The sequence below is a fragment of the Alosa pseudoharengus genome, unplaced genomic scaffold (genome assembly GCF_046254945.1).
Source record: "Alosa pseudoharengus isolate Yale_2024_CS ecotype anadromous, Long Island Sound unplaced genomic scaffold, YU_APseudo_1.1 YU_APseudo_1.1_scf_19, whole genome shotgun sequence".
In the NCBI taxonomy this organism is placed as follows: Eukaryota; Metazoa; Chordata; class Actinopteri; order Clupeiformes; family Clupeidae; genus Alosa; species Alosa pseudoharengus.
The window spans coordinates 30,455,927-30,476,935 of NW_027468657.1; the positions used below are offsets into that span (position 1 = coordinate 30,455,927).

Genomic DNA, 21,009 nt, shown 5'->3' on the forward strand with positions numbered 1-21,009 from the left:
CCAGAGAAGTGATTAAACAAACTATAGTGAATGATTGTGCCTGCATCTCATCCATGAAATGAAAATAAACCAGAACACGTTCATCAAAAAAGGACAACACCAAAGGCGAAATATTCAAGGCAACCCTTTTAATCCAGTCCGTTAATGATTAAAAGCATCCAAGCAGGCACTCCGCAGCACATAGATGTGACATTAAGCAAAGAGCAACGATTCACAGTGGACCTCAGTTTCAGTACAGCTAGTACAAAAAAACAGATGGGGGGGCACTGAAATATTATGTCTGTGATCAAAGTTTCAAGATAATGTCTGAACACCGAGTGTTCGGTGTATAAGTACACTTGACAGGTTGATGTTTTGTTTAGGTTTTGGAAAAGGGTCCCTTCTGCAGTAGTTGCTGTGGGAGGCAGTAAGAATAACTGTATGTGCCGGAGAGCTTCTCTAAACTGTGCTGTACCTTAGTGTGTGTGTGTATATTAGCTTAAAATATGAGTGCTCATGAAGTTGAAAACAGCTCTATGTAGACGGAGGAGCAGACGCCGGAGCTAAATCGTGTCATACAATCCAACCACCCAGTCTGTTTATCTGTGAAAGCACTACAAATTTCCCTTTAAATAGTCCTACAAGAAAGCTGCAAGGCAGGCCACAGTGTTACCACTTAAGGCTTTCAATTCCGATTCAAAAATCAATATATTTAAAAACAACGATGATAAAATAAGCTAATGCTAAATCAATCCAGTGTTTTTTTTTTAGTTTTTTTTTTTTTTTAAACTGGAAACAGGCTGGAACACGACCAAAGCAACAGAACAAAACAGAACAAAAACATTCCAGTCCAATTACGCACTGAAACAAAACCAAATGATTAATATCGACTTAATATATTAATCTGATAAAGTAGAGCTGCTCATATACAGTAACATTGTACAGGACACTTACATACATGACACATTCTATTACTACATGGGCAGTGGGTTTGTGCTGTTATCATAAATGCAGTGTTGGAATATTGTAGTTATAAACAGGGGGAAAAGAAATGAAGGGAGAGAAAGAGAAATGAGTGGTGGGATGGAGATACATAAAGTGAGAGAGAGAGAGAGAGAAAGCACTTCATGGTGGATAACCATACATGGAGAGGAAAAAGGCTCAGGTTGGTTTGAGTCATAGACAGAAAACACAGACACACAAGTGCACACGAGCACACACACACACACACACACACACACATTCATCTATGGCAGTGTGATCCTCACAGCATTTCAGGCACACGTCTATAAATAAGGCTATTCACAAATTCAAGTTTTGTAAAGCAGGAGAATCCCTCCACAGCTAAAGCACATATACAATCAGTCTTCCCAAGGTCAGTGTCTGGTCTCGGCTTCGGGGGTCTTGGCCACATGTCAACAGCTGTAGCCATTTAGAATTCCCCACACATTAAAGTGAAAAAAAAAAATAATAATAATAATAAATAATGTCCGAGGATGTAGCAGGCAAAGTGCAGTGTTCTCTTGAAGGCATGAGGTGGTGTAGCTGTGCACTGTCCACATCAACCTGCAGACACACCACAGGCAAATCCAGTGAATATGGGGATATCACGTGACTAGCACAAGTGCATTCAACATTGACTAGTTGTGTTGCGGTCTGTCCAATTACAAATGTTGCCAAAGTGAGTGTTTGAGGGTGAGTGTCGTGATCGAGACTGAGTGTGTCCAGTCATGAGTATCTGACCTTGGTGGCTTTTAGGGGTCTGTGTCTCCCTCCTCTTCCCGCACTGGGAGAGCCACAGCTGGGGTTCCCAGCAGACCCCTCCTGAGGACATAGGGGCAGGCAGGGCCACTGGGGATATCAGCAAAACCTACAGAGAGAGGGGGAGAGAGAGATAGAGAGAGATAGAGGGAAGAGAGAGAGAGATAGAGAGAGATAGAGGGAAGAGAGAGAGAGAGAGATAGAGGGAAGAGAGAGAGAGAGATAGATAGATAGATAGATAGATAGATAGATAGATAGATAGATAGATAGATAGATAGATAGAGAGATAGAGAGATAGAGAGATAGATAGATAGATAGATAGATAGATAGATAGATAGATAGATAGATAGATAGATAGATAGATAGATAGATAGATAGATAGATAGATAGAGAGAGAGAGAGAGAGAGAGAGAGGGAGGGAGTGTGAGAAGCACATTCTTAAGAACAACTTCTTTTCGGGCGTACTGAAAGACTGACGGACTGACTGACCTTTCATGACGACCTCGGGCAGGCCGTATGGCTCGTACTCGGTGTCGTCGTAGGCGGCCGACATGCGGTTGCGGTTGCGGCGGATGCGCTCGGCCAGGTGCGCCGGGTTGGCCGGGATGGGGAACGAGCTGGAGAGCAGTAGCTTCTCGCTCTCTGCTGCCGCCCCTGGCGAGGGGCATGGCGAGTCCGTCACCTCGTCTTCCTCCTCCTCCTCCGTTGGTCCTCCGTCGGTCTGTGTGCCGGCGTCCAGGACGGCGGCCCTCTGCGGTGTGTTCTCAGGGCTCTGTGCGTGCGTCTCCTCCGTCTGGGTGGCCGCACTCTTCACCTCTCTACTGACCTGTGCCCTCTCAAGGCCCGTGACCTCTGAACTCTGACCTTCAGCCCCATCCCGTGAGGCCTCTGGTGGTCGGAGCTTCTCTTCGGCATCATCAGCGCAGTGTTGGTGTGTCTCTGCAGATCGGCTCGTTCCACTCGGTGTCACCGACACGCTCCCCGCCCCCAGCTCAGCCTGACAGGCCGGGGCTCTCAGGGACTCGCGGATCAGCGTCTGGCCGTTGGCCGCCTCCGGTCCGGAGTCGTCTGCTTTGGTCTGCCGCGCGGCATCTTCAGAGGCTTCTGTAGAGCTCTGCGCCTGATTGGATGTGCATGAGACACTGTTGGCTTTGGCATCGGGTCCAGGAGCGCGAGGTCCTGCCCGCTGATGAACCTGATCAGTCTGTCCGAGGACTGTTTTGGTCTTGGTGGGCGAGTCGCACAGCTTTTCTTTAGTGTTAGAACCTCTGCGGTCAGTGGAGGGGGTCTCGGAATGTAAATCTTCAGCTCTCCTCTGAGAACCTTTGGTCATTGTTTCCGCTTCGTGGCAAGAGCTCACCTCATCTGTCAGCTCACCATCTTCAGACTTTGAGCTCTGAAACACCATGTGTGGGGAGTTTTAACAGACACACATCACTGTGCTTTATCTTCCCATCAAAAATAACATAAATATAATATTCCATATAATGGAATAAACACAAATTGGTATAACTGATGTAAGAAGTATTGATACAAGGTATGTAAGGAGGCCAGTGTAAATTAATTACATACATTATATTAGTTACATACAATGCTTAGTGCAAACGTGTAACTCACCTTTACAGATGCACCATGGTCCACCTCCACCTTGGGTGGTGCAGGAGAGTCCTGCAGCCGCTGTGTGGTGGCGGTGCTTGGGTGACCTCCTGCCTCTTCTGACTGATGGTGGTGGATCATGGACCTGGAGATAGTTTAGATGGAGGAGAGGGGGGGCTGCGGTTAGCCACTGGCACTTGACCGTGGACAGCACATCTGTGTTTACACAAGTGGACAACAACTGCCACTCTGCGTCACCCTATAATTAATCTCCAGCAGCTGGCACACTGGCAGGGAGTGAAGTGTAAACAGAGAGTGCATTATCATTGGCTAATTGTCCTGTATTTATTTTCCGGTTAGTGGTGGGGATGTGACTCGGCACCTTGTTTCCAGGAGCTGTCCGCCCAGCTTATTTGTGCCACAGGGGAGGAGGATGTGGTCTTCCCGCACCACAAGTATGCTGCCTCCGTGTCCATGGCGACCTGCCGTTGCCCCCGGCAACAGCGCCGAGGGCTCTCCAGACGCCGCCGTCCTCCAGAGCTCCAGCTCCTCGGCCTGACTCGAGTTCTCCCCGGTCAGCCGTCGCAGCTCCGAGAGCAGAGCCTGCAGCTGGACACGGCCCAGCACAAACACAACACAACAGACTGAGCAATGGAGAGAGCACTTCCACACACACCACCAAAACACACTCCAGTCACCAAAGGCAACTCCCCATTTCAACACACTTAGTTTCAGAGCAATAATTCATTCAATACACAAACACACGCTTTTTAAGATCATATGAGTGTATTAGTGTTTAGGATTGTGTAAATACTGCTTCTATTTAATCTAATAACTCTAAGTACCTGTTGCTCATGTGAGGTTGTGTCTGAGTGGCTCAATGTCTCCTCTCCAAGAGATTCTTTCTCAGTGCTTCTCTCCACAGTAGTTTCTGTTACTGTAGTGGCATCTGGCTGCACTGAAACAGGCTGAACTGGGGGAACTCTCTCCTCTGTGTTGTCGGCATCAGATGTTTGGACAGAGAGATCCCCATGGCCTTCACGGCACGGGCGCAAAGCCCCATCATCCTCTCTACCTGCTGGCCCATCGTCCTGGGCGTGGAAGCTGGCGGCCTCCAACTGCTTCAGCCTGGACTTCAGCTGCTCGTTCTCCACTCTGACTGACCGGAGTTCCTCCACTGACGCTTCCTCCAGCGCCTGAGTGAGCTGGGCATTCTGGGCCCTGAGCAGGTCCATCTCCCTCTGGCTCTCCGGCGACTCTTCGGCCGCCTCCGTCATGGTACTCGCCTCAAGGGCCTGGACGTCTGCGGGGCTCTGCAGGAGTGTGGAATTGTGGGAGTTGTGCTCCAGCTGTCCGCTAGCTAACGCGGCAGCTGGCCGTCGGAGTCGGGGGTCTGCAGTGTCCAGTGGCGCTTCTCCACTACTCTCCTGAACAGTGGTCTCAGTGGGCACGGACTGTTTTTCATTTAAGTTTCCAGAACGTTCCACAAAAGCAACTGTGTTTCCAGCTGCGATTTCACACGGCAGAGAGCCAGCCTGAACATCTGTCGTGCTTGCATCCTGGGCATTAGTTTCGACAGTCTGGAACGGAACATTGCTAGTGTTACTCTGTGCCACTGCCTTGTGCTGCTCCCCAGCTTGGGGTTCAACAGGGGTAGATGTGTTTAAGACCTTAACAGATACGACATCGGCCTCCTTATCTAGTGTTTTGGCTTTAGTATTGTCTATCATGTCACAGCGTGCTTCAGGCTGAGTCTTATCCACAGTGGCATCTGAATGGAAAGACACCTCTTTGGCATCATCTGAACTGTCTATCTGAGGGACGTCGGTCCTGACCTCCGTCTCCAGTTTCTCCTTAGCTGCTCTGACTTGAGCCATTTCCTCTTGGCACAGACGCAGTTCCTCTCCCTGCCTCTGGATGGCGGCGTCGCGGTGCTGCAGCTCCAGCAGCAGGCCCTCGATGTGGCTGCTCTGGCTCTCGAAGGCCCGCGTCAGCTGCTGCGTCTGACTGGTCACCTGCTTCTGCAGAACCTCCAGGCGGTTCTGGGCCACCATGGTCCTGCCGGACTCCCGGTCCCGCTCAGCCCGCAGTGACTCGCACTGGACCTTCAGACGCTCCACCTCCTGGGCAAGGCCGGCGCTCCGGGCCTCCTTCTCGTTTCTGGAATGTTCTGCAAGCTTCTTACAGGCTCCCAGGTCGGTGATGAAGTTCTTGGTGGAGGCTTCCTGGGAGACCATGGAGTTCTGGAGGTTGACCGCTTGGCAGAAGGAGACGTGGTCAATCGGGGATGGGATGATGTCCTCATCGTTGAAGACCATGGCTTTGTTGTCGTCGCAGCTGCCGTTGAGCTGCAAATATTTCAGCTGGACGTTTTCCTTCGGAGCCTTTCTGAGCTCGTCCAGCTCCGCCTCGAGTTCAGCCACCTTGGCCAGCAGGTCCTCCTTCCCCGGTCCTTCCTCCTTGCCCTCCTCCTCCTCCTCCTCCTCCTCCTCGCGGCCCTTCTCGCGGTCCTCGCGCTCCTGGGTCAGCTCCACCCTCAGCACCTCCAGGTCCTCCTTTAGCCGCCCGCTCTCCTCCTCCATCTCGCGGCCCTTGCGCTCCATCTCGGTCAGCGCCTCCCTCAGGCGCTCGCACTCGCCCCTCTCGCCGGCCGCCTCCGCGTCCCTCACCTTCCGGCTCTCCTCCAGCCGGCCCTCGGCGGCGGCCAGCGCCTCCTCCAGGCGTCCTGTCTCCCGGCGCGCCTCCTCCAGCTGCCGCTCCAGCTGCTGGCGCTCCTCCTGCTGCTCCTGGGCCCTGTGGCGGAGCTGCTCCGTCTGGGTGGAGTGCTTGCGGCTCAGCTGCTTCAGCTTGGTGCGGGCCTCCGCCTCGGCGCGACGCTGGCTCTCCAGGTCGTCCAGGCGACGCTCCAGCTCCTGCTTGGTGTCCCGGAGCTCGTCGCGGAGCGCCACATTCTCCCGCTTCAGGTCCGTCTGCCCACCTCCGCGGTTGGGACTTTGGCTGGGCGATGGGATCGTGGCTTTGCTTCTGGAACATTCTGGTGAACTGCTGCTGCTTAGGGTTTCAGTCAGCTGTGACTTTGGCCAAAGCTGATTGGTCTCTCCCTCATCACTGCTGGCGTCCTCCTCCAGAGCACAAGACAGAACCTCTCCAGCTTCATCCGTCTGGTCTGACTCTTCATCCCTCCTTCCCGCTTTCTCCCTCCTGCCCTCTTTTCTCTTGCCCTTTGCGGGCTGCTCTGAGCCAAACTCCTTGATTTGCTCCGAATCGATGCCCTCCCCCGGCTCCCTATCGGAGGGGTACTTTGCCCTCTGGATCGCCTCCTCTTTGGTTCTGTCCACTTTGAGCGCTTTCTTCTTGTGGGTTTGTGTTTGGTGAGGACTGGGGCGATCGTAAGAGACCACTGGCTTGAAGCTGTCGCCACAGGAGGAGTACTGGGGGGGCGTTATGACAGCCGCAGGAGCAGGAGGCTGGTCTGGAAGGGACAGAGAGAGAAGAGCAAAACAGAAATCTCAGCTGTTATGATTCAATTAAAATGTAAGCAGGAGGTTGTTTTTTTTTTAAAGAATACATTTCTATTTTCTATCATTTCAACTTTAAACGAGTAATTCCTAATTTCTGTGAAGTTATTATGATGAATTCATAGTGTAATAACTGTATGTGTCCAGCAGAGGGAGCTCTTGGGCCAGTCAGATGCTCACCTTGGAGCTCTTTAAGGCGGCGTAGTGAGTCAGCCAGCTCCTCAGAGAGCCTCTTCACCTCCTCCTCCAGGCTCCTCTCCTTCCTCTTCAGCTGCTCAACGGTCACGGTGAGGCTCTCGCTGTCCCTGAGCGCCTCCTGCAGGCCAAACACAGACACAACTTATTACACACCATCAGGCCCAATACAGCCAAACGGTTAACCGAAGATGGAGACTTTTGAGGACAAAGAGTGTAGCCAAACTTTATTTCTCGACTCATTTTACACTGAAGTTCAAATTGTGAGATGGCAGTGTGTCAGTGTATTTACTGCAAAGCTTCCAATAATCTAGTCTTCAGTGAACACTGGTATCTTAGTATGTAAGTGTGCCACACATGTCTACCCTTAACTTTGATTTGATATATATTTGATATCCAGGCATACATGTATATTAGCGCAATCTGGAAGGACAATGTTTCGAATCGGCATCTGACCATTTTGAACACCTACAGTATAAATGTATTTCATGATGTCTGTAATGCATATAACCTTTAACGCCTAACTCAATGAATGACATGTGCTGCACAGATTTCAAACATATCAGAGAATGTGACTTACAGACAAAGACCCTCATCAGCAGATATGCTTAATAATTCAACAAGCTTTTCCTTCGGTGTACAGAGCATCTATTATTTATGATAACGTCTAGATGTGGCCAAACTCCCGGGAGCAAACAGAGGGTCTTAGCACAGCTGTATTGCTCAACAGTATGAAACATGAGAGAAGCCGTTTGTCCAGAGGGACCTGGTATACACATCTGACCTCAAGAGGGTGTGGACACACGATCAGCAACAGGGAGGTTTGGGATTCCCACTGGCACCCTGAGTGGTCCAGCTATTGAGTTTCGTCAGTGTCAACATGCTTGGTCTACCAAGTCTAGCTTTCAATTAGAAATGATGTCATATTTAATAGATAAAGCCTCAGGACCCAAGAAGGTCTATGTAATGTGATATGTGTGTGTATCACCGTGTGTGTGGGGGGCCCAGTGTTAGCATCATACCGTTAGCTTAGCTTGCGTCTGGGCCTCTCTTTTCTGAGTATCCTGGAGCTCCGACTCAGTGCCCTTCAGCTTCCCTTTAATGAAGTCCAGCTCCTGCTCCACAGCATGCTTCTGCAGACCCAGCTGCACGCACACACACACACACACACACACACACACACACACACACACACACACACAGGAAGTGGACTGAATAAGAGCCAGAACACAAGAGGAAGAGGAGGAGGAGGAGTGCAGGGTTGGGGGTTTAGGGAAGAAGGAGCAATGGATGGAAGAAAGTGCATCAAAGGAGGTCTGGAATGAAGACTGGAATAAGAGAGGGGTGGGGGCGGGAGAGAGAGAAAGGAAGCTGGGGGGAGAGAGGAGTCTTGGGGTCCCAGCTCCGCTGACTCATGCCAAGCAGCAGCAGAAAGCCCCATGCAGTTTTAACGGCACTCTAAAACGTGGCGTTCGTTCCGCTGTGCCGTGAAACACTTCAAACATGGGCCCCCAGAGTGAGATGAGAGAACACATGGTCCACATTCACATGCTTCAGCACTCACATGTTACTCACTGCATGGACACAAATAACCACCGTTTCACTCCTCATGCAGTAACCATGTTAAAGGTCCAGTATGTAGGAAATAATGGAAAATAAACTGTAACCATTCCAAAAATGATCACCATATGTTGTCAGAGAGTAAGGAAACACGATGAATTGAAGTAATGGCTTATTTGACAACATTACTCTAACCCATAAAACCCCGTAAAATCCATGAAAAAAAATGAGTTACGGGGCGGAATCTCTTGGAATTTTCGTTTATGTTTTGAACGATTAATTCTAGAATAGCGTATAAATAATGGGCTAGCGCGTCCTCCTATTTGGGTGCTGCAGGTCAACTAACGTTAGCTACTCTAAGTCTTCATTACATCTGGCAACCCAGAAGAGACTCGCGTCTGGTAGTCTTGAGAACGTTCACCAGTGTTTTGATTTTGGCCTGCAGAACATTCGGTAACAATCCTACAAATCGCACCTTTAACACATGACACACACACACACAACTCCAAACAGCCACGTGGTAATGCCACACAACTCCAGTTCAGTTGAAGAGAATGACCAACTTGACCTGCATGATTACATAACTTATACAGTACAAAGTACTCTTTCTTGATACACAGTGTATATGGCTGTGCTGTCAAGTATGAGACAATTTCTGCCCAAGTCCAAGTTTCTGATGAGCTAAATGTTTTGGTTTTTTTTAAAAAGGGGGTGACTTCAGGGTCAGGCAAGGACATGCCTAACTAGGCCCAGTAAAAGCCATTTCTGCTGACACACACACTAACAGGGCTATACCACAGAGGTTTTACTATGGGACTATTTCAGTGTCCTACAATTTAGTAACCCTCACTTAGATGAACGGAAGTGTGTTGTGTGTGTGTGTGTGTGTATCTGAAATACTGGGATGTGGATAAATGGAGGAGTTTACCAGATAATATAATGTTTACAATGTTTTGCTTAGTTTGTGAATCAAAACACAAACATTCTATAGAGTTGTTTACCTTACATTCTACAGTGACCTGACCTGACCTGTTCAGTGCTCAAACATTCCCACATAATCAGACACAGGCGAACACATACACAGTGCCTATAAAAAGTATTCACCCACCTTGGATATTTCCCCTTGAGGATCAATAAAGTATCTATCTATCTATCCTTGGATATTTCCCATTTTATTGCTTTCATAAATGGAATCTTTGTCCATTTCATTTGGCCTTTTTTGCAATAATTTACAAAAATCCTCTCTTTAATGTCAAAGTGAAAGCAAATTTCTACAAATTAATGTTAATCAATTATAAATATATAATGCAAAAAAGCGATTGCATATACTTTTCATAGGTACTGTACACATCCGCTGATTTCAACACAAACTGTTGTAGATGCACAGACTCAGGGTGCTACGGGTGCTTGGGTACTAATGTGCTGATAGTAACAAGATAAAAGCCCAGTGCAGATAACCACAGGAGTCTGCACGTAGGAAACGAGAAGGACAAGCTGTCAGCTCAGGGACTCAACAACCTAAATGGCCTTTTGTAAGTTTGTTATTCATAGTAACAGCAAAACACAGATAATTTGGTCTTATTTACTCCTGTGGCTGCTGCCCTCTTAAGCCATTAGAATTCTTTAAGATGCTAATTCTGCCATGCTACTAAACTGAAATATTCACACTGCTTTCCTTCAAAAGTAGGTGCACGCACACACACACTATTTTGATGTAATAGCAGTGTGGGTTTATTACCATCCTACCGCTAGGGAATGCTGCAACCTAAGCACTTTTATATTGAGAGGCCAAGAGAAAGACAGAAAAAGAAAGGAGAGAGAGAGAGAGAGATAGAGAGAAAGGAGAGAAATAGAGAGAGAGAGAGAGAGAGAGAGAGAGAGAGAAAGAGAGAGAGCAAAGAATCAGACAAAGCAACAAAAAGTAGGACACAGACAATCAATGTTACCACACTGACCTTCAGGCCTTAAATCTCCTCTGCCAGAAATGAAGAAGGAGAGAGAGAGAGAGAGAAACAGAGAGAGAGAGAGAGATAGAGAGAAGGAAGAGAGGAGGGGAGGGAGTGAGAGGACGAGAGGGAGCAACAGGGGGCAAGAGAGGGAAGAGTGACATTAGTGCATTGACCTGTGGAGCACATACTTCAACTCCCCAGCGAGAGAGACACAGAGGGAGAGAAAAGGGAAGAGAGAAAAAAAGACAACAAGGAGATGGGCTGGGAGACATAGCATGAAAGTATAAACCGTTTCTGTAAATGAAAGGACAGGAGGTAGAAGTCTTATACATACGTTTGAAGTCCTATAGGCCATCCTCCTGTGTTTGTGTGTTTGGAGTGTGCATAGAGCACATGCTCTCATGGTCACTGATGTGCACGTGTGTTGCATTAAATGTGCGTGTGGGTTATGGAGAGAAAGTTCACTGATGTCAGCGTGTGTCTGTCCAGCTGGATCCCTCAGTGTGTGTGTGTGTGGGGTGTGTCTGATCATACCGTGTGTCTACTAGTCATACTGTTGTATAATGTAGAGCTCCAGCCAACTGGGATTGGTGTGTGTGTGTGTGTGTATATGTGTGTACCTTGTCGTGCTGTGACTGTAATGTGTGGTGTAGCGTCCTGGCCTGCTGGATCTCCTGGTTTAGTTTGTGGGACTCCTGCTGGTGCTTCCGCTCCAGAGCCTGCCGCTCCTTCTGCAGCTCCAGCAACTCCTACAGCCATCACACACACACACACACACACACACACACACACACACACACACACACACACACACACACACACACACACACACACACACACACACACACACACACACACACACATTACATGCAACAGACATAGACACAAACACGCACAGTACACAGTTTGACACACTAAAGGTCCACATCACACACGCTCACACACACTACATGCAACAGACAAAAATACATACCAACATGCACAGTACACAGTTTGACACACACATAGTCCACGTCTCACACACACACACACACACACGCACACACACACACTCAGGCTGTCTCCCCATGTGTGTGTGTGTGTGTCCTCACCCTCTGGTGTTCTCTCTCCATCTCTTTCCTCTTCTGCTCGGCGTTGCAGCGGCTGGTCTCAGCGTTCTGCCTCTGGCACTTCAGCTCCTCCTGCAGATGCTTCGCCCGCTGCTCAGAGGCCTGGGCCTGCACACAGCACACTATTAGTCTTGCACACACACACACACACACACACACACACACACACACACACACGTGCGCACACGCACGCACGCACACACACAAAGCAGGGTACACATGACGCCTCTAATATAATAAAGCCTGCATAGGCCTCCATTCTGCAGGGAGACATGTTGCTGGGTGGGTCTATCCACCTCCACATTTGATCTGGTGGAGCCTAATTTCCCCCACTGCAAAACCACATCTCTTGCATGTTCTAAATGAAGTCCGAGCGTGGCCAATCTCAAGAGAGCAGTTCTATTCCCATCAGCAGCGTGCTCAGAGTGGCCCCGCGTCCCTCACCCGGTCCCTCTCCTGGCTGATGAGGGTGTGTGCGCGGCCCAGCTCGTCCTTGGTGCGCATCAGGCTCTGCTCCCTGCCGGCCAGCTCCCGCTTGGCCTCGCCCAGCCGCGCCTCGCTCTCCTTGAGCCGCTCGGCCTCCGCACGCACCTCCTTCTCCAGAGACTGCACCCACGTCTGCAGCTCCTGGATCTTCAGCGTTTGGGCTGTGTGTGTGTGTGTGTGTGTGTGTGTGTGTGTGTGAGTGAGTGAGTGAGAGAGAGAGAGAGTGTGTGTGAGTGTGTGTATGTATGTGTGTATGGGGGGGGGGGGGGGTAAGTGAGGGGGAATAAACAGAAAAAGCAGGAAAATGAGTATTACTAATGTACAAATAAATCTGAGAAATCTTGATCAAGCTCAGCAAACAATAACCACAGGCTTCGTACGCAAAAGTACAAGTGTGGGCCAACTTCATGTCAAGTTTGATAAGAAGAAAAAGGTGCAGTCTAAAAGCATTAGTCTATTCACTCAACAAAAATCCTTTGTTGGATACCACAGGGTGTTTAAAAATAAGATGCTTGTGCCTTTAAAATGCAGCAAAAACATTCCTAAGACACTGTGCGCTGGTTTGGCAGCATAGCTTCCTAAGCCAGTGTGTTGCCTACATGAATGACATCAGACTCTTTGCACTGATGCATGAGACACTGGTAGGACAGCCTTTGCATCCAGTCCAGTGAGTCTTTGGGCCACTCCTCGCCCAGAGGCAGGCACACTTCCTTGTTGGCTCTGACGGGACAGGAATGCTCCGCGTCAGGTGTCAGCGGAGGACGAGGATGACGATGACAAGCGAGCGATTGCCAGCCCCGATGCCAAAACAATGGCGCTTATTCAGGCCCTGTGCACTGTACTGAATAAACAACACCCTCTGTTCTGCCCTCTCCCCTCTGTCTGTTGCGCTCGTGCAAAACTCACAGATGTTTGCACGTACTTCACACCACACACACACACACACACACACACACACACACACACACACACACACACACACACACACACACACACACACACACACACACACACACACACACACACACACACACACACACACACACACACACACACACACACACACACACACACACACACACACACACACACCGTGTTATTGGCCGGTCAACTCACTACCAGCACACGGTGTGGGGATAGTTTGATTATCTGCTACACGCCATTGACTTATCTGGTCAATAAAAATCTATCCTGTCAATGCTGTCACTCACATCGAGCAGAACAGATGAATGTTCGTCACAGGCAAAAAGTGACACAGAAATGAAACGCAAGAGAAGAAGAACTGTAACTGGTATGTGTGAGAGGGGAGGTGGAGGTGGGGTGGAGGGGGGATGAGAAAAATAAAGTGTGTTGTTTATGTGACTGAGGTGTTTGGTACATGCTCTGCGTAACAGGGCCCGACTACAGGAAGCTCTTGTGGACTCTGCCAGTAATCCACCCACTATGGAAACACAGAGCCACTGAGGGGACAGGGACGGGGGGGGGGGGGGGATACTGAACAAAAGAAACACACACAAAGAAGGAAAGTCATGGGACAAAAGGAAAGATGGCAAGGAAGAGAGGAGACACCACCACACGTCCACCCCAGATAGCTAGACAGATATCAGAACAGAGCCAGGAGGCTCCAAGAGCAGCACAACAGTTACTGAGGAGAAACACATCCCTGTGAGTGGGACCAACACATTGTCCCCCCGTGCACTACAACACAGCAGGCAGTGATCCATGTATCCTGTGTGCCGAGAAGACCTGCTCTCTGTGTTTGAAGTGCACAGACAGCATCCGGCATTTATGGAGGAGAGCTAATGTTTGTCTAGGGCTTTAAGCCTGAGCAAAGGGTAAATATATATAGCCTCTAGTTTCTCCCCCACCCGTCATTGTCACAGTCAGCTTTGTAGAGGCAACTTTTCCATTCTTGTGACTCAGATGTATCGCCATGCTACTGACACTTGGCTGTTTACAACAGGGAAGAAAAATGGCTGCTTCCTCACCATGGCAGACAATTCAGCCATTCTGCTCTCAAGGTATGACTCTTAAGGTCTCAGAGGCAACCCTTTCCTTCTGTTCAGGACTTTGAACCACCATTAAAGGCTATCCATTTCCTGACTCCAAATGGGAATCATAAATAACTGCGGCCAGATATATTTGTTGACATCAGTTGTCTTATCATTCGATTGCAAAATAGACCGTTTGTGCTGCTGTGGGAGCAAAAGCAACCCTCACCATCTCTCTCCTTTCTGAGGACCTCCTCCATCCCACAATCCCCCAGTGCATCCTGAAACCCGCTAATGAGCTCGCCGCTGGGGGTCGCAGAGGATGGCGTTTTCCCTCTTGGGACGGACCTCGTGTCATCTCGTTCCCACGGAAACACCGCGGTGGGAGTGGAGGCGTCCGGGTTGCGTGTGGCCCGGCGGCCGGGCGTGGCCTTGTGCGGTTGCTGTGGGAACGGCGAGGGCGCTCCCGCGCTGACAGACCTGGGGCTGTCGGAGAACTGAAGCTGCTGCTGTGGAGAAAACAAAACGAGCAGAGTCGACTCGATGGAACGCCATAAACAAACACCACGGACAGGGCAGAGAAAACGCTGACCACTGGATACAGCACTATCATAGATCAGAGATCTTTCCTACCGTGGGAATCGCGGGAAGTGGAAAAAGATTCTCTATGATTTGTTTACATTCAAATCTCCCTTGCTACTACACTTGCACTATAAGGGCTGTAAGGCACCAATCAGTATGAAAATGTGGTGGAAAAGTTACATTTGTATATTTCTCATCATATCAGATCTGTTGAACCTGTGGACTTGGACCTGTCTCTTACCCAAAGAAAACTTTGAAAATGATTTGTGTGTTTTTATTTTCCAAATCCCAATCCACTGGCAAAAAAAAACGGCATGTGCTGCACTCACTCTGACATGCGCCAGTCTGCCCTCTCCCTCTCCGCGGTGACCCGCTCTCTCGTCCAGTTTGGAACCTAAAGAGGTCAAAGGGCAAAAAGAGACATAACATCAGCCACGGACAGGCGGCCAAGTCCCTGTAGGGGACATTTCATATTGACCGCGCAGGCTGTTTTTGTTCACTGGCGCGGCAGCAAAAATATTCCAGCTGCAGCGTGGGACTTTTCCCAGATCAATGTCCATGCTGTCAGAGTGAGGTGGTGGAGACGACAGGATGGAAAACAAAGCAGGCCAGAGCAAAACAGCACAAAAGAACAACACAACAAAGTGTCAAGAGCTACAGAAAGACCCAGAGACAGAAAGAGGTGGACTAGGAAACAAAACGTGTGTGTGGGAGCGGGGGAGAGAGAGAGAGACAGAGAGTGTGTGTGTGTGTGTGTAAGAATGAGAGAGAGAGAGAGAGAGAGAGAGAGAGAGAGAGAGAGAGAGAGAGAGAGAGAGAGAGAGAGAGAGAGAGAGAGAGAGAGAGAGAGAGAGAGAGAGAGAGAGAGAGACTGAGTGACAGTGTGTGAGTCACATACTGTTGTGCTCCCAGGGTGATGCCATGTTCCAGCAGGGAGTGGAAAACAACATGGAGTCCCCGGAGCCGTTGGCTCTCTGCAGTTTCTCCAGCTCGGCCTCCAGCCTGCAGGAGAAGAGCGCCGAACACACCGACACTAATCACGTTAGGCCGTTATGCAAGACCTTAACTCTATTTGCCAAAGCAAACACACTCAGCACTCTTAATACATGTTTATGGACACAGAGCCAGGGGAGACATCCAGGAGTCGTCATGAGAGAAAGACATGGATGTGAACTATGACCAACCACTCTAAAAGCACTTTAGGCCATTACAAGAGGACACGATAAAGTACACTATGTAGAGTTTGAGCACTGTGGAGCAGTACCGAGTAAATATTAAACAACTAAAGTTACTACAATGAAGAGTACTGTAACTTTAGTTGAATTGACTTGAGTGTGTGATGGTCATGGTAAATTCAAACTATACACCAGAAATGTGGTGTACTTGAGGCTAAGTTACTAAGGATCGATCCCAGACCAGCTATACGCTGGTTGCCTCAACAATCCATATACATATCTAGATTTTAGTGCATCATCCCAACAGCACTAGCAGAATCAATACAATCATCAATACAACACAGTCCTCATTATTAGGAGATAATGACTGATACAGGAGCCTAAGAGAGAGCATAAGAAACTGAATGCATGTGCACTCCTGTGTCCCTCACTGACCTCTTCACAAACTCAGCGAGGGGATTTGGTGTTACTGATTGGTACTTTATTAAATCCTTTACAGGAAATGACTTTGTTACAGCTGCTATGAATCATCAGAGCACCACAACACACACACACACTGCATCCAACACACACTACGTCCAACACTGCATTGGCCATGCCTACTGAATATACACTGATATGTTCATGCCTACATACACGTCTGGATGTTTGTCTGTGCGTACTGACCTCTTGACCTCCTTGGTGAGGTTGCCGGTGAGTGTGTGGGCGGCCTCCAGCTGGCCCTCCAGGCTGCACACCTGGGCCTGGCGCGCCTGCAGGTCCTGGGCCAGCCGCTCGCGCGCGCGCACCTCCCCCTGCGCCTGCTCCCGCACCCCCGCCAGCTCCCGCTGCGCCGCCGTCAGCTCCGCCCGCACCTCCTCACTCTGAGCAGGGGCACAGACAGGGGCACAGACAGGGGAGAGTTTCATGAGGAGACGGAGGAGAGGGGGGGGGGCTCTGTGAGAAGAGGAGGCTTAGGCACATGCATCCTCATATCAGGATGAGGCATGCGGAGATGGCGCCATCACCACATTGCAACGCTATGATGAAGTTACCTATATAAAAACAAGGCTCGGTATGAGGAAAAATGAGTAGCTGCAGGTCAATAGGAAGAAGTGGAGAACCTAATTCTAAGGAACTATGACACAACAAGACTTCCCAGAACAATAACACTCAAATTTCGTCACAAGTCAGTCAAAAACAGCCCCGAATCAAGAGGGTATAGTATTTACCGGAAATCAAAACAGGTAGCACTCCAACTTTTGCTTTCTTTTAATATTTCTGTAAGTAGTGACAAGGGTTACAAACATTTTTTTTTTTGAGATAATGCATTTCGAAATCGCACGCGCTGCATAAGAAGAGGGAGAGTGCTGTGTTTTGAATACTTCTATAGTGTATACTGGGACTGCGAATTTGTTCACCTGTAGAATATCAAGACCACAGAATAAACCAAGAATAGAATCAGGATGATGTGTCCTGCACTGTGTTCTAAGAATGGTCACAGAGGACACAGAGTGAGGCTCATCAGCTAGTGACCAGCAGGAGTGAGAGAGGGATGCCTGATGGTAGTGGCGTTAGCGTACCTTCAGCTTGTGCTTGTGGAGGGCCGCCTCGGCGTTATCCAGCTGCAGCTGCTTCTGCTGCCTCTCGCGGCCCAGCCGCTCTTGCTGGGCCTGCAGCTCCCGCACCTTCTGCAGGACCCGGCCCGTCAGGCCCGACGTCCAGTCGTCCGCTGCCCAGCTCATGGTGCCAGAACCGTGACACACCCACCCACACACAGAACTTCAAGCAGGTCAGAAACCACTCAGTGGTGTCATCAAAGGTCCATCTTAAAATGTAAATAAATAAACAGAGCAGTTACATAGCAGTTAAGTGTCTGGGGAAGATCGCTCTTAAAATTTCATTTTAAGATGTGCCTGTGATGTGAAGAGATTAATACTTTTGCCTAGAGGTGGAATAGAAAAACTGCTGTTTAGACTTGCTCCAAAGCAATATCTGAGGGAGCTTGCCCTTGAGAAAACTGCATGTGAGTTGTGCACTGGTGATGCCTCTCCTTAATAGTGCAAACCAGTTAACTCTCAAGGGGTTTGGATGACTTGACAACAAACCCTTACACACACGCTTGATATGCATAAAATGTAAATAACTTGTACATACATTGTTTTAGCGTTTGTAAACTTGCATTTACTCATTGTCATTTCCCCTGCAATACAGAATGTGAATGTGTATGTGTAGTGAATTGAATGAATAACGTTGAAGCTAGATGGAAAAGGGTAATTAGTCGCTAATAAAGAATTTCTCCCTCCCCGGCGCACAAAGACACTATAAACGCAGGATCTCCTGCTTAAACAAAGGAATGCAGACATTCAGGATTTGTTTGCTTCTGGGTTTATCGAGTCGTATAGTGTGAGCTCATGTCAAAACACGTTCTTAAGCTTCCCTTATCCATGGCCGATAGCAAAACGTAAACACTCATTAACACAGTAAGCAAAAAATGACCGATGGATCTATATTGTTTTATAAGATTAAATGGTTTTACTCAAAGAGATTTGTTGACAATTCAACTCATTTAGGCTAACATTTTATCTTGCACTCTTTATTATTTTCATGATTATTCAACATTGTATCTTCTTGTTGATAATAACGTAACATTAATGTTACAAATCAAGCTCGGGCTGAGAAGCTGTTCACATGGGTAGCTGCTAACGTTGACGTTAACGTAATGCCTGCTCTTGCTTCTTCTTCAGGGAAAAACTTCTGAAGTTGACAGTTAAGATAGCTAAATTAGCATAACGTAAATTATCCGCCAACACTAACTACCTTCATAATCTAGCTATCGTTATTCTGGTCAATGATGGGTAAGAAAAGGCTAGTAATGGTAGCTAGCGAACACGTTACTGAACAAGGAGGGAGTCCGTAAATTCTTAGCAAATTATTTTGTTGGTTTCCACTTTACAACCGGGAGTCAAGCAACAGTGCCAGAGTTGGAGCATTGTTCCTAGAGTGTCAAATGTAAAAATAAAAAAAAAACTGATCGTGGCTAGCAGATTATTAACGTTACGCGCCTTTTAATTGAAACACTGTTGCCAGTGTAAACTGATAGCGTGGTGACTCGTTGTTATTTTTCAGTCCATGTAAAGTAGAGAAATTAACTTACTTTGAAATCCAAAGAGTAAATCCGTCGTCTTTACCGTATGTAACGTCCGCCAGTTACGATTGATCAAAACGCTAACGTTACACAAAAACGGCTATTCTATCTCAGGGCAGGCTAGCTAGTTTGTCTCGTGCTGTCAGGGATCCCTCTAAACTCTAGATGTCTGCTACTTGACACACGAGGTGGGGGTCGGTCAGTGACGTAGATCTGGTGGGAAATTTGGATATTCAGGCAGGGGAAATTTAATTTCTGAAATCTTAATACTATCGCCATCTAGTGGCAATACCACAGACTTGAATAGAAAGTTAATGCAGAGCACAATTTCTTTAGTCTCGCTATCACCAGTAGTCAGGTAAAACTTTGTGGAATTTGGGCATAAGTGTGACATAAGGTACTAATGCAATTTTTTTGCATCAAATTGATAGGTAAGGGGGTGTCCTTTCAGAATCTGACGGGTGCCGCTCCGGCACCCTTGAGCATTTTCTTTAAAATGGCATCACCTGGCACACCCCTTTTTTGATCATAGAAAATCATCTAAATAGACATTAACCTATAAACCCATCATGTATGGTATCAAATTAAAGCTCTTTTTATACAGAAATCAGCTTTGACCATAATAAAGTAGAAGAAAATAGTTTAGGTCCCTCCAGAGAACAAAATACCTTTTGCAAAGTGACCTTTAAAGGAGAATTCCGGTGTGATATTGACCTAAAGTGTGTTGAAACATGATACCGAGTGTGAACGTATGTCTCATAGCCCATCTCGGCTTGTCCCCTGCACTCCAAAATCTGGCGCTAGTTAGCCGATGCTACCAACAGCTTTTTCAATTGTGGTGCTTCGGCATCGGGCTAGCCATGCAAATAAATCACTGTTTTACACCATTTACGAGGCTCAATGTATCTCCACACTTCATTGGTAGACTACCGAAGGCCCTGACATTTAAAACGAGACATTGAGAACTTTTAAAAAGCACTGGTAGTTTACTTACAAGACGATTTATACAGACAGTATCTTCACGAAGTTTAGCGTTTGCAGCCATCTTGAATTTAGTCATGGTAAGTAGAGCACGAGTAAGAATGAACAGGTATGATAAGGGATCAGATTCCAAAAATAATTCCGTGGAAATGCATGGATTCCAGTTGCTGCTACTGTAAGAAACTGGAATCCATGCATTTCCACGGAATTATTTAGTTCTCAATGTCTCGTTTTAAATGTCAGGGCCTACCAATGAAGTGTGGAGATACAGTGAGAAAAAAAAATGCATTAGTACCTTATGTCACACCTATCCTGGGATTCTACCTGACTACAGACAATGCTCCATCTTTTTTTTAAGTATATTTTTTGGCCTTTTTATGCCTTTAATGACAGGACAGTGAAGAATGACAGGAAGTGAGTGGGAGAGAGAGACGGGGTGGGATCCGGAAAGGACCGCGGGGCGGGAATCGAACCCGGGTCGCCGGCGTACGGTGCAGGTGCCCCAGCCAGTCGCACCACGGCCGGGGCCACAATGCTCCATCTTTTATGATTGAACATTGCTGCAGGGCGGGGAAAAAATCGCCGGCAGATCAGGCTGGGTTTACCCAGTCTACAATTTCTTCAAAGACACTGAAGATTCTCATCTTTGCTGAGTATCATCCCTGGCCGCTGAAAATAGCAAACTTTCAGATTCCAAGCCATTCCACCACACATATCCCAACTGTTTTCAGCGTCCTGTATCTTGAGATTTATCTCTTTCAAGGCAACAGTAGGCTACTAATGAGTATAATGAGATTATCTCATATTAGTTATAACATCTTAACACTTCTAGGAACTGTATTGTTATAATCCTTGATGACTGAGCCTCTAGACCGCTGACCACCATGGAAACCTGAGGCCTCTTGTAGATTCACCTGCTGTGTGTTTTGTAATATTACTCAGTTCATCAAGACCAATTGGTCTACTACACTTTTAAGCATACAAACATACATTTACTTAA

At 48.0% G+C, this 21,009-nt stretch overlaps 1 protein-coding gene across 1 annotated transcript; it reads right to left on the reverse strand.

The window, feature by feature from the left end:
- Positions 1-113: 113 nt before the first annotated feature.
- Positions 114-19,194, reverse strand: LOC143132657 (uncharacterized). The gene is made up of 17 exons (XM_076292316.1): positions 19,038-19,194; positions 17,464-17,708; positions 16,568-16,764; positions 15,625-15,728; positions 15,056-15,120; positions 14,374-14,653; positions 12,112-12,314; positions 11,650-11,775; positions 11,179-11,307; positions 8,072-8,194; positions 7,035-7,170; positions 4,182-6,808; positions 3,719-3,945; positions 3,358-3,481; positions 2,230-3,136; positions 1,723-1,849; positions 114-1,545 (listed from the first exon to the last, which is right to left on the reverse strand). The coding sequence occupies exons 2-16, from the start codon at positions 17,623-17,625 to the stop codon at positions 1,734-1,736; spliced, it is 5,526 nt and encodes a 1,841-aa protein (XP_076148431.1). The 5' UTR covers positions 17,626-17,708; positions 19,038-19,194; the 3' UTR covers positions 114-1,545; positions 1,723-1,733.
- Positions 19,195-21,009: the final 1,815 nt, after the last annotated feature.